The sequence below is a fragment of the Prionailurus bengalensis genome, chromosome B4 (genome assembly GCF_016509475.1).
Source record: "Prionailurus bengalensis isolate Pbe53 chromosome B4, Fcat_Pben_1.1_paternal_pri, whole genome shotgun sequence".
Lineage (NCBI taxonomy): Eukaryota > Metazoa > Chordata > Mammalia > Carnivora > Felidae > Prionailurus > Prionailurus bengalensis.
This window is the reverse complement of record NC_057358.1, coordinates 49,044,416-49,059,195: the sequence shown is the minus strand read 5'-3', so window position 1 is coordinate 49,059,195 and position 14,780 is coordinate 49,044,416. Positions and strand designations below refer to the sequence as shown.

At 43.7% G+C, this 14,780-nt stretch overlaps 1 protein-coding gene across 2 annotated transcripts in view; it reads right to left on the bottom strand.

Moving 5' to 3' along the window:
* PTPRO (protein tyrosine phosphatase receptor type O) overlaps window positions 1–14,780 on the bottom strand; it is a 240,097-nt gene continuing 225,317 nt past the window's right edge. For both annotated transcript variants that reach the window (XM_043561933.1, XM_043561934.1), the window contains 5 exons: window positions 13,973–14,095; window positions 9,070–9,224; window positions 6,846–6,981; window positions 1,519–1,639; window positions 1–542 (listed from right to left, as the gene is read on the bottom strand). In XM_043561933.1, the coding sequence (XP_043417868.1) occupies window positions 1,535–1,639; window positions 6,846–6,981; window positions 9,070–9,224; window positions 13,973–14,095 (519 nt within the window). In that variant the 3' untranslated portion in view covers window positions 1–542; window positions 1,519–1,534. The remainder of the gene's footprint in view (window positions 543–1,518; window positions 1,640–6,845; window positions 6,982–9,069; window positions 9,225–13,972; window positions 14,096–14,780) is intronic.

Here is a 14,780-nt window from a genome sequence, read left to right as displayed (position 1 = left end):
CCAGCATCTGAATGTCGGAGTACAGATTTTGCCAGTTCAATTTCCGTGAAGCAGAATTACCGTTTCCTCATGTGTGGCCATGCCGCTTTTTAACAATGAGGTATAATTTGATACTAACAATGCCTGTTCCCTCTTGGGCTACGGGCTTGATCGGTCATGTGGGTAGAAAACAATTCAACTTCCTGATAAAATCACACATACAAAAATTATTGCACTTAGAAACAACAACAACAAAAACTCAGCCCAACCAGCCAAGGGCCAAGAAAACTCTTCTTCGGAAGTGCTGTGCTTCCTGCCCTTTGCAGAGCGTCTGGACCTTTCTGGTGTTCGGTTGAATGTGGTCCGTTATTCAATGTCCAGAAGTAAAAGAGTCCAAAAGACACTGGAGGCTCTTTAAGGCTAAGTCTTCCCGGTGCTTCAATGAGATAAATTATCTCCTTGGCCACATACTACAAAGCAGGGGCTCTTCTTAGCAAAATGGCTAGCAGCGCCCCTAAAAAACTCAGGAAGCAAGGGAGGATGGGTGCACACCATGTCCTGTCCTGTGGGGGTGGGGGGTGGGGAGAAAGAGAGAGAGAGAGAGAGAGAGAGAGAGAGATTGAAAGAGAGAGTAAGCGGTCTGGGAGGGTCAAGCCACACACGGACAGCTCTATGACATAGGTTTATCTGTACATCTTTCTCTGTGTAAGCCTTTCCTGTGGATCTAAATATCTTTCCCTTTTCCGCAGATTTGTCTCTGTCTTAGTCTTTATCCTTCCTGCCTCTTCGGGCTTTCTGTCTTTTGATGGATATGAAGGTAGAATGCTAATCTTACCTTGCTACCCACTGGTCCATACGCTATTTATCCTTCCATTTTCCTGCCACAATGCACAGCTATCTTCTCCACACCCTGTGAATGGTCCCCCCACCCCCACCTCAGTGTAGTCAGATACATTTCACACTCCGTTTACTGACTTGAATTGGCATATTGTTACTTCAGCTAAGATTACTTACACCTCCCAAATCTGATCTCCTGTCGAATTTGAGCACAAGGCACCAACTATGTTACTAATGTTTTCAGGAAGCTCTCAGGAAAATGTTCACATCATGGATGAGACCAAGGCATTCTTAAACTCCACTATTCTGAGAATATTGTCAATACTGTTTTTCTTCTCTGGGATGTGTGCTCCAGCTCACGTCTTTTTTGTAACTAACCCCTCATATGACCCTTGAATCAATAAAACATTTGCACAAAATATCTAGATAGAGTTGGGTGAGAGTATCCTGACATTTCGTGCATGGATCCAATATCAGAACAATTTAAGGTTCAGGTGGAGACAATGAAGGTCATGTCACAAGGAGTTGCTGAAGCCCCTAATGTCACACTTACCAACCCGGGTACATGGAAGCTCTAAGATCTGCAATGGTATTAATCTCGCCCTGTGACCCCACTTGTGGGGGCAGAATCCATACAACTGGTGACTGCTGCCTTTTGTTGTTCTAAGACAGAGTGCCCGTGATGGCCTTTTCTCTACTTACTGCTCCGGGTTCTGAACTAGGACTTGCTAACATTCTCGTAGATGACGTCACTGATGCAGAACTGTTGTTTCTTCTTCGTCCACATCAGCTGCACACACTGATGGATAAAAATGTACTGCTCCTGGTGCATAGGACAAAAACGTGTTTCAGAACAAGATATTTTTGTGCAAACACGTGCCAAGACAGACTATTTTAATCCTATGGCAGGATTAAATACCATGATGTCAAAAAACAATTTCCATTATTTCTGAAATAATTTTATCACTAGGAAATCCAAGAGAATCCACCGTAAAAATATTCTGATTAATAATAGAGTTTACGTAATCACCGCTTAATGTTAAAGAAAATGTCCAATCGATAAATCATGGGCCTCTTTTGAAAAAAAAATAGCGTATCACTTCATAATATACACCAAAACAAAATCCAGGAAGTTTACTAAATTAAGCCATAAAAATATAGGGGGGGAAATATGGGTTAATTTTTCTCTGATTCCTTTTAGGAAGGACTTTCTAAACTTCAAAACGATGTAACAAATTACAAATGAAACTTTGAAAGCACTGTATATGAAACAAAGTGAAAAGAATAAAATAAAGGTCAAACCAGAAACTGGGAGAGAAAATTATTTTCTAGAATTATGACAAAAAGTCGATACCTTTACGTTTCTTTAAAATTCCTCCAATCAGTAACACACACACTTAAACTGACAAAATATATCGACAATTAGACCAAATATTCCTAGAAGGCAGGGACTGTATCTTTTTATTCCTAATGTCTAGCACTCAGCTTGTGCTTAGTAAATATTTTCTGAAGTAAACCAAGGAAATATTAAACCATAAGCAAAAAATGGCGACATAATAAAAAAATGTAAATTCAAACAACTGGTTTTCATCCATGACGTGAGCAAAACCGAAGGGGAAAAGTCACATTCAATGATAACTTGAGCTTGTTGAAGCCGTCATTTTCATCTGTGGTTGGCAGAAGTATTATTATTTTTTTAAAAAAAAAATTTTTTTTTTCAACATTTATTTATTTTTGGGACAGAAAGAGACAGAGCATGAACGGGGGAGGGACAGAGAGAGAGGGAGACACAGAATCGGAAACAGGCTCCAGGCTCTGAGCCATCAGCCCAGAGCCCGACGCGGGGCTCGAACTCACGGACCGCGAGATCGTGACCTGGCTGAAGTCGGACGCTCAACCGACTGCGCCACCCAGGCGCCCCCAGGAGTATTATTAATAAAGTGCTAATAAGTGACACCCTGGACGCAGATAGTAAACAAGTGGGAAAAGACCCCAATTAATGTTCTATTAAAAGGAGAATGGTTTAAATAAGTTACAGCAGATCTATACTGAAACACTATTCAGTCTTTAAAATGAGATTTATAGAATTTTGGACAATTTGGGATGATAGATACACAGAGCAAAATGTTAGGTGGAAAATTAGAATGTAAAATTAGCATATGTATATGTAGCATCGAAGCACAGCTGGATGAAAGTTATACTTGACTGAAGATGGAGATGAAATGCATCAGCATATGGAGAGTAGCTGTCTTAGTGCCATGAAATCAAAGAAACTTCATGATCTTTCTACTTTGTCTTCATTGCCTAGAGCGTCTCTGTAAGTAATACCATTAGAAATAACCTTGAAATAAAAACCAGTCATGGTATTCGCAGGATTTAAGGAGTCTTTTGTACAACTTTATAAAAGATAGGTTAATGCTTCAAACCTCACTGAGTTGATACCTAAGCCCAATCTGTATTTTTCAACAAGCTTTGGAAAAAATACATTCCCTTATTTTTAAAATTTTTTTATTATTTTTTTTAATTTTTTTTTTTTAACATTTATTTATTTTTGAGACAGAGAGAGACACAGCATGAACGGGGGCGGGGCAGAGAGAGAGGGAGACACAGAATCGGAAGCAGGCTCCAGGCTCCGAGCCATCAGCCCAGAGCCTGACGCGGGGCTCGAACTCACGGACCGTGAGATCGTGACCTGAGTCGAAGTCGGACGCTTAACCGACTGAGCCACCCAGGCGCCCCTAAAATTTTTTTATTATTTTTGAGAGAGAGAGAGAGAGAGAGAGCCCGAACAGGGGAGGGGCAGAGAGACAGGGAGACACAGAATCCAAAGTAGGCTCCAGGCTCTGAGCTGTCAGCACAGAGCCTGACACAGGGCTCGAACTCATGAACCTGAGCTGAAGTCGGACACTTAGCCGACTGAGCCACCCAGGCGCCCCATATATTCCCTTATTTTGTGATAATATCATTAACTGGCTACCTCTTCTCATTATCACACACCACTCCGTTGTTTCTGGTGTCGTGTCAGGCACTGGGCACAGTTAAGGCCAGAAACTGCCTGGCTCTTCAGTGCGTAACTGTTCAGTGGCCAAACTTGGGTGTCAAAAAATTAAAAAAAAAAAAAGTAGACAGACCACAGGCAAAGTAAATAAAAGACTATTTACAGACACATCCTTGAGGGCCCCTGAGAAGTCTAAGCTGCCGATCAGGAGAATGGCTGCTCAAAGCAAAGCCGTCACTGACCTCCAGGAAAAGCCTATTAGAAGAAAATCAAACAAAACGTTTGATAAAAATAGAAGAGAGCCCAGGAGAGGTGAATGCCATCCATACAGAGCCCTTTACAGTTTCACCATGCTTGTCTAGGTGATATTTCCATGATGTGTGCTGTACGATTCACAAATGCATCATTCACATTTTACACATGACGGAGGGCCTGTGAGAGGTGAAGGGGGTTGTACAGAGGCCATGCTGTGACCCAGGCCCTCACGGGGTCTCACCCCACCACCCCTACTCTCTAACTGCCCTTCCTGCTCTTGTGGAGAGGCCCAGACCACGTGCCCGGTCAGTTGAGAAAAGGCAAGAGGGCATGCCAACGCTGCAGACCATGCAGCATGTTGCCGGGACGTGAAATGTGCATCTGAGGACACAGCTGTTTTAATCGGTAACTTCTGCAATTGCTCGAGTGGGGTGGGGTGGTGGAACGGAGATGGCGGGTAGTCTAGAGGAGGCAGGAAAATTAGAAACCAGCCACGGGAGGAAACCTGGTACACAGCACGCAGGCGGTTTATAGAGAGAGAATCCGAACTGGCCTCTTGAAAATCATTAGTGTCAGCAGGGTACTGTGGGATGATAAAGCTGAAGAAAATTATTGTTTGACTCCGCTCCTTACGTGTTAACATCAGTCAAGTAGAAGACAGAAGGTCTGGGGGGTATGAACGGGCTCAAGAAGGATGTTAGGAAAACCCTAACATTCAAAATACAGGCTGAACTATGATGAGCATAGAAGCCATGAAAAATAAAGGTAAATGGACAAGATGTTTCAGACGTAACTAACAAAATGGAGATAAATAAGTAACTCCAACTAGAAAGCATCCATTGCAGAATCCTGAGGGAACTCAAGAAGCTGGAACAGTTGGAAAAAATCAGTAACCTGTGGTGACCTCCGCCTCTTTTACTGACTGAGTTTTCCCACAAGAGTTCAGGGAAGGGATGCTGTACTTTAAAAAGACCGTTTCCCTGGAGATGTCAACCTAAAATGCTGCCCCAAACAAAGAAGCCAAACAACCAAAATGCGGGGCCAGAGCGTTAGGGAGAAAAACAAAATACTTCCTCAGCTCTGCAGAGAGGCACATGGAGGCTGCTCTAGCTTTGTGCGATTACCACATGCGAGGAAAGATAATGGCGCTGAGAACTGGATGGAGGGTCGGCCATGTGAAGGTAGTTTTTAAAAGGGGATTAAGATTCTGTAATTGGGAAAGCCATAGGCAAACAGGCTATAATCAAAGTCTATAAAGTTATAAGAGGCATAAATTAAGCCAATGGGGCAGACAATTCATCACATCCAAAATACTTAAAATAAGGAGTGGCCCTTTGAAGGCTAGGGATTACTATACATAATGGGGACATTTTAAACCACATATGAGGATGTAAATTTATAGAAGTGGAAACCAAAAATATGGACCGATTCATAAAGCACTGTTTAATCACTAGGTAGTGGGCTTCTCTGGGGAACCAGCACATTTCAAGCTTACGATAAGGAGGTAATATTAGTTCACGTCCCCACCACTGTAAATTAGAAGGCAGCAGAGTTGGGATGTGAGTGGGTTCAAGGAAGTGAGGAAGCAAACACATCATCAATGAGGCACCTGCGTGTGAATGGGTCACTCTTTCCAAAGTGGTATGATCTTGCTATAGCTCAGAAATAAATACCATCCATCGGCTGTGTCCAGCCTTGGAAAGGTGGGAGTGGGGAGGCAGGAGAGCAAACAGAGGCAGAGGAGAAAAACCCGGGCACTAACAGCAGCCATGGCTGCACGCTTTTTGAGTTAGACTGACATCTAGTGGTGCATCGTAGAAAAAGCAGGAAAAAGACTAAGGCAGCATTTATTTAGTCTGGAAATGGAATACGAGGTCAGGCCTGGTTGTGTTGTACTCTACAAGCATTCCTCTTGCACACCCCTTGGGGGAAAAAAAGGGATTATTGTAAGCTGGAAGCTAAGAAGTCACAACTATGGTTTGGTGATTAGGATCAGGAACAAGCTATTGTGCGTAGGCTTCGGGGCGCCCCCAGGTGCACACCTGTTGCTGTTTGGAGGCAGTGTGTGTTGTGTGGTGGCAGCGGCCCGGGGCTGCCACTCCAGCCAGGGTGCATTCTGAGGCTTGCAGGGAGGAGAAGGCTTGGCTGAAGAGGAGGAGGAGGGAGCATATAACACCGCTGGATATTTCTGGGGATGTTCCCTTGTTGTTACAATGATAAATCCATTCATTTAGACCAAAGGAACTGGCTGCACTGCTAGGTTGGGAGCTGGAAAGCCTTAAAATCATAAGGGGGACAGGAAGCATAAATCAACCCTTGATCATCATCAAAAGTGCATTGGGACAGAGGGTTATGGAGGACAAACTAATGCCAAACTAACTGAACCAAATCTAGCATTTCAAGTATGAATTAAATCATGTCAGTTCCACAGTCCCCACTTGGTGGCATTTACCCAGATTGGCTGTCACCTTCACTGAACTCTCTGTTCAAAGAGGCTTTATTCCATTATAGATATCATAGATACATCCACGTGCTCTGGATTATGAAGGGCATATGATGCCAACAACAGTGCCAGCTCTATGCACTGAAGAGATTGCTAGAAGCTAGTATCTTTTTTTTTAATACCCTGAAGCAGTTTGAACATGCACAATAAAAAACTGAGACTAGTGGATGCAGGAAAAAAAATGGACACAACAGTTTTGAAACATGAGATTGAATAATGAGAAGTTTCTCATTCCAGGGCAAATTTGAAAATGCGTATTGATTCTGCTCCTACCTCCGTCTGCACCATGGACATCCGGTATGATCGCATTTCGGACACCAGCCCTAAGATGTCGACAAACTCGTGATCCCGAATGTGCTGCAAGAGCCTGTCCAGGGCAATGAATGTTCCTGTCCGTCCCACTCCAGCACTGCAAAAGAGTGTTCAGACAACATATTCCTCAGACATATTCCTCTGCGCTGTTGCAAACAAACTGGCAGTTTAAAACCCGCCAAACTACAGGTGGCACCACTGAGAAAAGGGAAGAACTCCTCAGAGTATTTTCCTGATTTTGAAGTGTGCAGTTGTGGTCCGGGGTGTCGTTCGATGGCACATTTCTGACTATCCCTGCCACCTCGCTTAAGGAGATGTGGGTCTGCACTGCCTCACACACACCCCCTCTCCCGCAGGGCCCTCTGCTTCCGGAGGAAAGTGATTATTCCATGTAGAGCCTGTTAGAGAGCTGATACACATAAACAGTTGCAGTGTTCTGCATAACCTCAGAGTTAGGCACACACACCCTGCTGGAAAGTCGGCTTGAGATGCCACACGCCAGCTCTAGCTCTGGGGCCATAGCAACTTGTGTGCCGTCAGGCCTAAGTTGAGTTCACCATCCCAGACCTTCCTTACAGCACACCGGCCATTCTGGTGGGTCCTGGGCCTGCTTCCGTCTCCCAGCGATCTTTTAGATAGTTGCCTCCAAATCACATTTGATATTTGGACTCAGTCTCTTCCAGTCCCTAAATCCCAGGGCTCAGAGAGCGGAACAAAGTGGAGCGAGTGACTGACACTGACCGCCGCCCACCGGCGGTCAGGAGAGCCCCCAGCTCGACATTCAAGTCAGCTCTTCTCTCCCAACCACTGAGAGGCTGCGGATTGTGAATTATGGTAAAATGAGAAAAGAGAAAGTCTCTGCTGGGAGAGAAATCCAACACTAGAAGCCTCGAGTTCAGAGATTGCTTTTCTACAAGACAACTCTTCCCTCCTAAGACTTACTGTCTAAGAGAAAACGTTCTGCCTCTGGGTGAGCACCCATAAAGTCACATCCAGAGCTGTGGCTGCTTCCTGCTTGGAAAGGAACCACGGGTTTGACCGTGTGGTTGAGCACCTTTATTATCTGCTCATGGGAAGAATGGTGTTGAAACTAGATAATGTTGTCTGGTGACGCCTGTGAACATGTGAGATGAACTCACGCAAGAATATCCTCCCTGATCCCAAACTGGGTAGCTTACAAAGTGTTTTTCTTTCTGGACAGACACAGACACATACTTCTCTTTCTCTGTCCCCACCCCTCCCCCCCACCTCTCTCTCTCTTTCTCACACACACACACACAAACACACACACACTCCCCTAGCCATTCTGGTTCACAAAGGCCAAGGTGTTAGACCCAGGATTATAGACTTATTTACTTAGGTTGACATGGCTACCAGTGCCTCCTCTAACATCCCCATTCCATTTCTATCTGTGGCATACAGTGGGAACATATTTATATCCCATGCTCTTTGGGGGTTGCATAAAAATTTTGCAACGAAATCATGTCAGACTGATGGATTTTGATGGAGATTTGGTTCACTTGGTGAGAAAGAAAGCTTAAATTCAAAGATAATGTTTCTCCTAAGGAATTAGTGTGGCCCTTGTTTTTGGATAATGTGCTAGATCATACAACCCCTTTCATTTGAGCTGTCTAGAAATTCAGAGACAATCTCTAAGAGCAATCATAGCAAATGTCTATCTGAATGAGCTGAATACTTTCATTTCTCCTTTCTCTCATCTTGCTTTTATGTCTATTAATATTATTCTGGGCTGTGATCGGCTATTTTTAATCTGCCCTTGCAGTTGGCCATGTTACAAACCACTCGGAATCTCTCATAGGCTGGGGGTAATTTCACACAGTACCTAAAGGCACGACCTTTAGAGACCGTGCACCTGGAGTTGAGTCCTAACCCCTCCACGTTCTGGCTGCACGAAGTTGAGCAAGTCCCTTAACCTCCCCACTTCTTTCTTTCAGCTGAGAATGAGAATAAAAATATCTATCTCATAGGCTATAGGAGATAGGAAAAGCCACGTTATAAGCAAATTGTGTACCTAGTAAGGTATCAGTGAGTTGTAAATGTTATAGATTCATAATTCATTTAATCGTTAATTCACTGTGCTCAGGGATTTATGGACTGGTGGGTGATTCCCTTTATAAAGCAAAGCCTGTGCTGCTGCGACAGAAAATGCGGCTGATGAGTTTACCTGCAGTGCACGATCATGGGGCCTTTGCTCTTGGTAGCTTGCTGTCGAACCACGTGTACAAACTGAAGGATACTTTCTGCAGCATTTGCTGTGGGCACACCGTGATCAGGCCACGCCGTGTAGTTGAAATGCATCACATCCTGCATCTCGTCAGCCTTTAGGAGAAAAAGCCAAAGCGAGCATTAATCTCTCGGTCCACTAGCCAGCTGGCCCGGGCCGCCACTGCAGCTCACAAGTTAATGCCATTAAGAAGTGAAAGCCATGTTCCACTCCTGGTCAGCACGCTTCCCTTCCCAGCTCTGAGGATCGTGTCTGGCACAAAGCAGGCCCTGGGGAAAAAATACTAATTGTTTAAAACTTCAAATAGTAGGATAAATCGGCGAATCCAGGCCTGTGCGGAGATGAGAGCATAAGCAGATCAGGGTGTGTATTCTGGCTCGGCCGTTTAGCAATGGCATCAGCTTTGGCCCAAAAATACCGTGGGAGGTGCTGTTGGTGACCCTCTCCCATAGGGTCCCCTCTGCCAGGCTGACTGCCCCTTTTCCAGCTGCTGCTAACAGCATATGGCTCTGTCCTCCTCATGGTTGTCCCTCCACGAAGGGAAATGCCTTGCTGGAGTGCGCCTGAGAGGATGTGTTCTCCTACTGAGGGCAGTCCACAGCTACGGAGTGACCGATATTGGGGTATAAAATGCCGGCCCCCTTACGTCGCAGTGGCACATGTAACTGTAAGGTGCCGTTCATGCCCCAACACTCCCCATGGTATGCAGCTGAGGCTAGCATTCAGCTGAACCCACAGCTGTGCCTGGCTCCTTCCCTGCCCTGTCCTCTCCTGCTTCCCTTGCTCCCTTACAGTTTTATCCAAGATCATACTTGCCATAACTCACCAATAGGACAATCCCGGTCTTGGGCTCTGACCCAAGACAAACTGGCTGAACAGCAGGTTTCTCATACCTAAGATGCGTCATTTTAGATGTTAAGAGTACAATACGACCTATCGCAGGGGTTGTTGGGAAGATTAAGTGTGCTCATGTCTGTGAAGGATGGACCGGTCAGATGTTAAGCATCACCACTACTCCATAGTTTCCACCCCTCTCTTCCTTCCAGCTCAGGGCATTTATATGGTTGGCTCTGGGAATCCCAGTGAGTGGGTATGTTTTGTACACGTATCTTATTCATATTAACCCATACATCAAATATATTGTTGTCCCCTCTGAACTGAGTAATTATCAGGATAATTCAAGATTCACTCTTTTTAGTCTCTACTAATTTGTAAGCATAAAGATTTATTCTGTTCTTGTTATCAACAGTCAGGAATATTCCAAACCCAGGCCCCAACAAAGATCTAATTCACTCCCCTTCCCTCAAACTTGGCAAGAACCTAAAATCCCCTCAGTGAATGGAATACTGTATCATAATTTGGAAGAATTTGGCCTGGTTATGAGTTTGAAACTAAAGTTAGGTTCAGGCATTAAAGAGGAATGAATTCCAAAGAGTCAGTGGTCTTGGGTGGAGTAGAATTTGTATAAATATAAGTAAATGCATAAATAAAGCATGTAAATAAACACATAATAAGATCTGTATAAACATAAGTAAATCAGCACTCAATTAGACCCACTGTCCCCAGACACTTAAGGCTAAACATCCCAAGCCACATGCAGTACCTCCCTCACCACCTTTAAGGGCTCTTTCTTAGACACATAGAGCATGAAGTCTGCAAAAATGTTGCCCCTCTCACTGCTGTTTTCAGGAAGTATGGCAATAAAGTAACCCAAGCATAATAAATTGTGCATAATGACTCCATTACTCAACACCATGAGGACCGAAGGACGCTCAATCAATCACTAGACAACTTCGGTTGCCCAGAAAAGCTCACAAAAAATGTTAGCTCTCTTCAAAGGCTGATTATAGGCTTAGTTCAAAGGCTTGTGCATTGTAGGCATATATGTGTGTGTATATATATGTATATGCATATATATAATTGATCTGAAAATGTCTCCAGCTAAAATGAGCAAAGTGATTCCAAAATAGGCAATGCTTATATTGTCGTTAGTCTCTCTACAGCTGTAAGACAGAGGTATTGGGGTGATCCCTGGTCAAGCTGGATAGCAAGGCACACATCAATGGGGACAAAGTTTTGCTGGTTTTAGTTTCCAGTTCTTACTCAGTTCATGCCAAGTTTTTAAGCAGTGGACAGTGAAAAACTGTGTGCTATGGTCATTTTCCTCCTTTCTTTGTTGAAGGAGAAAAACTTAGCCGTTCCAAAACCTCTCTTACCCCGATTTCCTCACTCATATACTTTTACCTGGTTGTACGCTGAAAGTTTCCACATATCAATATAGAGGGAATAAAGAAGAGTGTAAACAAAAATGGAAACAAATAGAAAAACATATTCATTGGCAAGGCACAATGTTCTTTTAGATTCTGCATTTATGGCCAAATGGGGGCACTCTAGGACCAAATGCTCGTGACTGTGTCTACCGTATAAACAATCTTACCAGAAAGCACTACTACTCAATATTTTATTCTTATGTTTCAAGCCCTTCACATGATTGTCACTGAAAGATAGGTCATAATTTAAGATCAAGGACAAGAAGGGGCCCCTGGGTGGCTCAGTCGGTTGTGTCCGACTTCAGCTCAGGTCATGATCTCGCTTTTCATGAGTTCGAGCCCCACGTCAGGCTCTGTGCTGACAGCTCAGAGCCTGGAGCCTGCTTCGGATTCTGTGTCTCCCTCTTTCTCTGCCCCTCCCCTGCTCACACTCTGTCTCTCTCTGTCTCTCAAAATAATAATAATAATAATAATAAACGTTAAAAAAATTAAAAAAAAAAAGACCAAGGACAAGAAGCATAGTATTGATCATACAGTGATCTCTGTGACTCTTCCCTGCCAAGGAAACAGGTATGGGAACAGGTGTTGTCTTGTGCTCTGCAGTTTCTTGTCTCCTGAATCCAAACCTAGGGAAATATTTGTTCTACATTTTTCCAGCAGTTTACACTGGCTTCCCAGCTAAAATAACCAAAAAAGAAAGCAGGATTCAAATGGCATTCAGATTGTCAAGTATTTTCTCTGATGGAAGGTCTTTCCAAGTGCTTTATTATTTTTGAAATCCTTCATTCATTCACTGATTTATTCATTCCACAAAGATTTTTATAAGTGGCTAAAGGTTGGGATTATAAAGCTTATTAAAACGGGGTACTTGCTTCCCAAGCTCACAGCATACTGGGTGAGGCAGACACGAAGGGAGAGAACTGCAGTCATCTCTGATGTCTTGCGATAGAGCAGTAGGTGAGACAGAGCAGAGGGGGAAAGGAATAAAGTTGTCTAGAGACTACAGAAAGCGTAACAAAGGAGGTGACATTTGAGCTGAAACTCTGGGTGGAATGTGTTTAGGGAGGAGATGGCCATTTCAAAGAAAAGGAACAGCATGAAGCAGTCTGCTAGGGATTTGCCCAAATTCTCATTGTGACAAAAGTCATTGTTAACTACCAGTGGTTAAGAAGTGATTTAACTTGCAAATATAGTAAGTGGCTAGTTCATGAGTACTTATGCTGCACTGACGGGGACAATATTTGTTTCTATTGTGCATATTAAGGGTCACCAAACATTTTCTGTCGAGGGCAGAGAGTAAATATTTTAGTTTTAAGGGTCATTTTTCTCTGTTCCAACGACTCAAGCTTGATGCAGCACAAAAATAACTCATGGGCAATATGTATGCAAACGTGTGGCCATGTTTCAATGAAATGTTATTTGTGGACACTGACGTTTCTATTTCATATAATTTCCATATTTGGTGTGAAGTATTATTTTTCTTTTTTTTTCACGCATTTAAAAATTTAAAACTCATTCTTGGCTCATAGGTTTTACAAAACAAGCAGTGGTCAATTTGTCCATAGCCCAGTCTTGAACCCCTGACGTATACAGTTAGGAAGTGTTGTTTCTAGGCAGAGAACATTGTGCTGAGGACTTTCCTATTGAATGGTGTCCTCAACAGAGAGCATGTTTAAGTGAGTACTAGAAAAATTCCCTCCTATTTTCTGGGACTACTGTGTGTGAAGAAGGGTGATTGGTTGACAGGGGCACCCAGCCTGGCACACAAACGTTGGGCATGAGCTCGAAGCCTAATCTTCAGAGAAGTAGCAGACCCAGGACAAATAGACTTTCCTTTTTCTTTTTTAAATTTTATTTGAGGGAGACAGAGAGAGAGAGAGTGGAAGCAGGGGAGAGGGGCAGAAGGAGAGAGAGAATCCCAAGCAGGCTCCGTGCTGTCAGTGCAGAGTCAGACATGGGGCTCGATCCCACGACCCTGGGATCAATACCTAAGCAGAAATCAAGAGTCGGACACTCAACCGACTGAGCCATCCAGGTGCCTCTAGACTTTTCTAACATGCTAATATTCAGAAATCAATAGCATTTGAAAAGAGATATGGAACCATGATTAAAAAGAAATAGCTTTGAAATAATAAAAAGCCAAACCATAACAAAACATAAGGAAAAAAGCCAAAGAAAACCAAACCCAAACTACTATATCATGGTTTAGGTGTTTAGTTTAAAATTTAAGTGTGCCTTATATATCCTAAGTATACCCATCCATAATTAGTATAAGTAATGAGAACCTGTCAATTGTAACTGGTGAGCAGTGGTGCCCTGTGTCTCCTATTGCCCTGGGCTGATCTGAGATGGAAAGGTGCAGACTTTTTATTCCATCTCCTCGGGGTCTCCAGGCCAACCATTTCATCTACACAGCACTGCTGATGAAACTGGAAATAAATACACTAAACGTGGGATTTATCTCTTGAAGAAAGCAGTGCTGCAAAGCTGGAAGAGCTCATAGTCTTACATGACGGGGGGTTGGTCTCTGACACGTTGGTGTCCCTCAGCGTGGGGACAGCCACCTGACTTACATAGTTGATCCGGAAGTGTCTGCAGGCCCAGTCTTCCCGTTCTTCCTCTGACATCATCTCCACGGTGATGTCCCCATAAGCTATGGGTTCTTCCGTGAACGGCCAGTAATGGTCACATTTCACCTGAGGTGACAATAGCACACAATCTTTTATTTATTTATTTATTTATTTATTTATTTTTTTTGGTAACGTTTATTTATTTTTAAGAGGGAGAGAGACAGAGCTTGAGCAGGGGAGGAGCAGAGAGAGAGGGAGACACAGAATCTGAAGCAGGTTCAAGGCTCTGAGCTGTCAGCGCACAGCCCGACGCGGGGCTCGAACAGTCTTTGCAACCTTGAGATCATCACCTGAGCTGACTGTTGGATGCTTCACCGACCGAGCCACACTGGCACCCCGCACACAACCTTTTAAAACAAACAGGCTAGGAAAGAAATAGTCCGTGCTCACTTAGAGAAAACAAAATTACAGTAAAACCTTGGACTGCAGGCAACTTGTTCTGAGTGTTCTGCAGGAGGAACAAACACTTCTAATAAATTTTAACTTGATAAATGAGCAAGGTCTTGCAATATGAGTAGTATGTGATGCTGGATGTCACATGATCACAACTGAGCCAATGGTTCTTTCTTTCTCTCTCTCTCTCTCTCTCTCTCGCTCGGGATTGTGGGCATGGTCTCCCATGCTCAGATGCTCAGTCTCAGGCTGCGGTGTTTGGCAGAAATCAGTGATATTTCAGAATGTTGGAAGGTGCCCACACTGGCCCTAGTGTATTTTTTGTCACTTCAAAGCACTTATGGACAGTCCTTTGCTT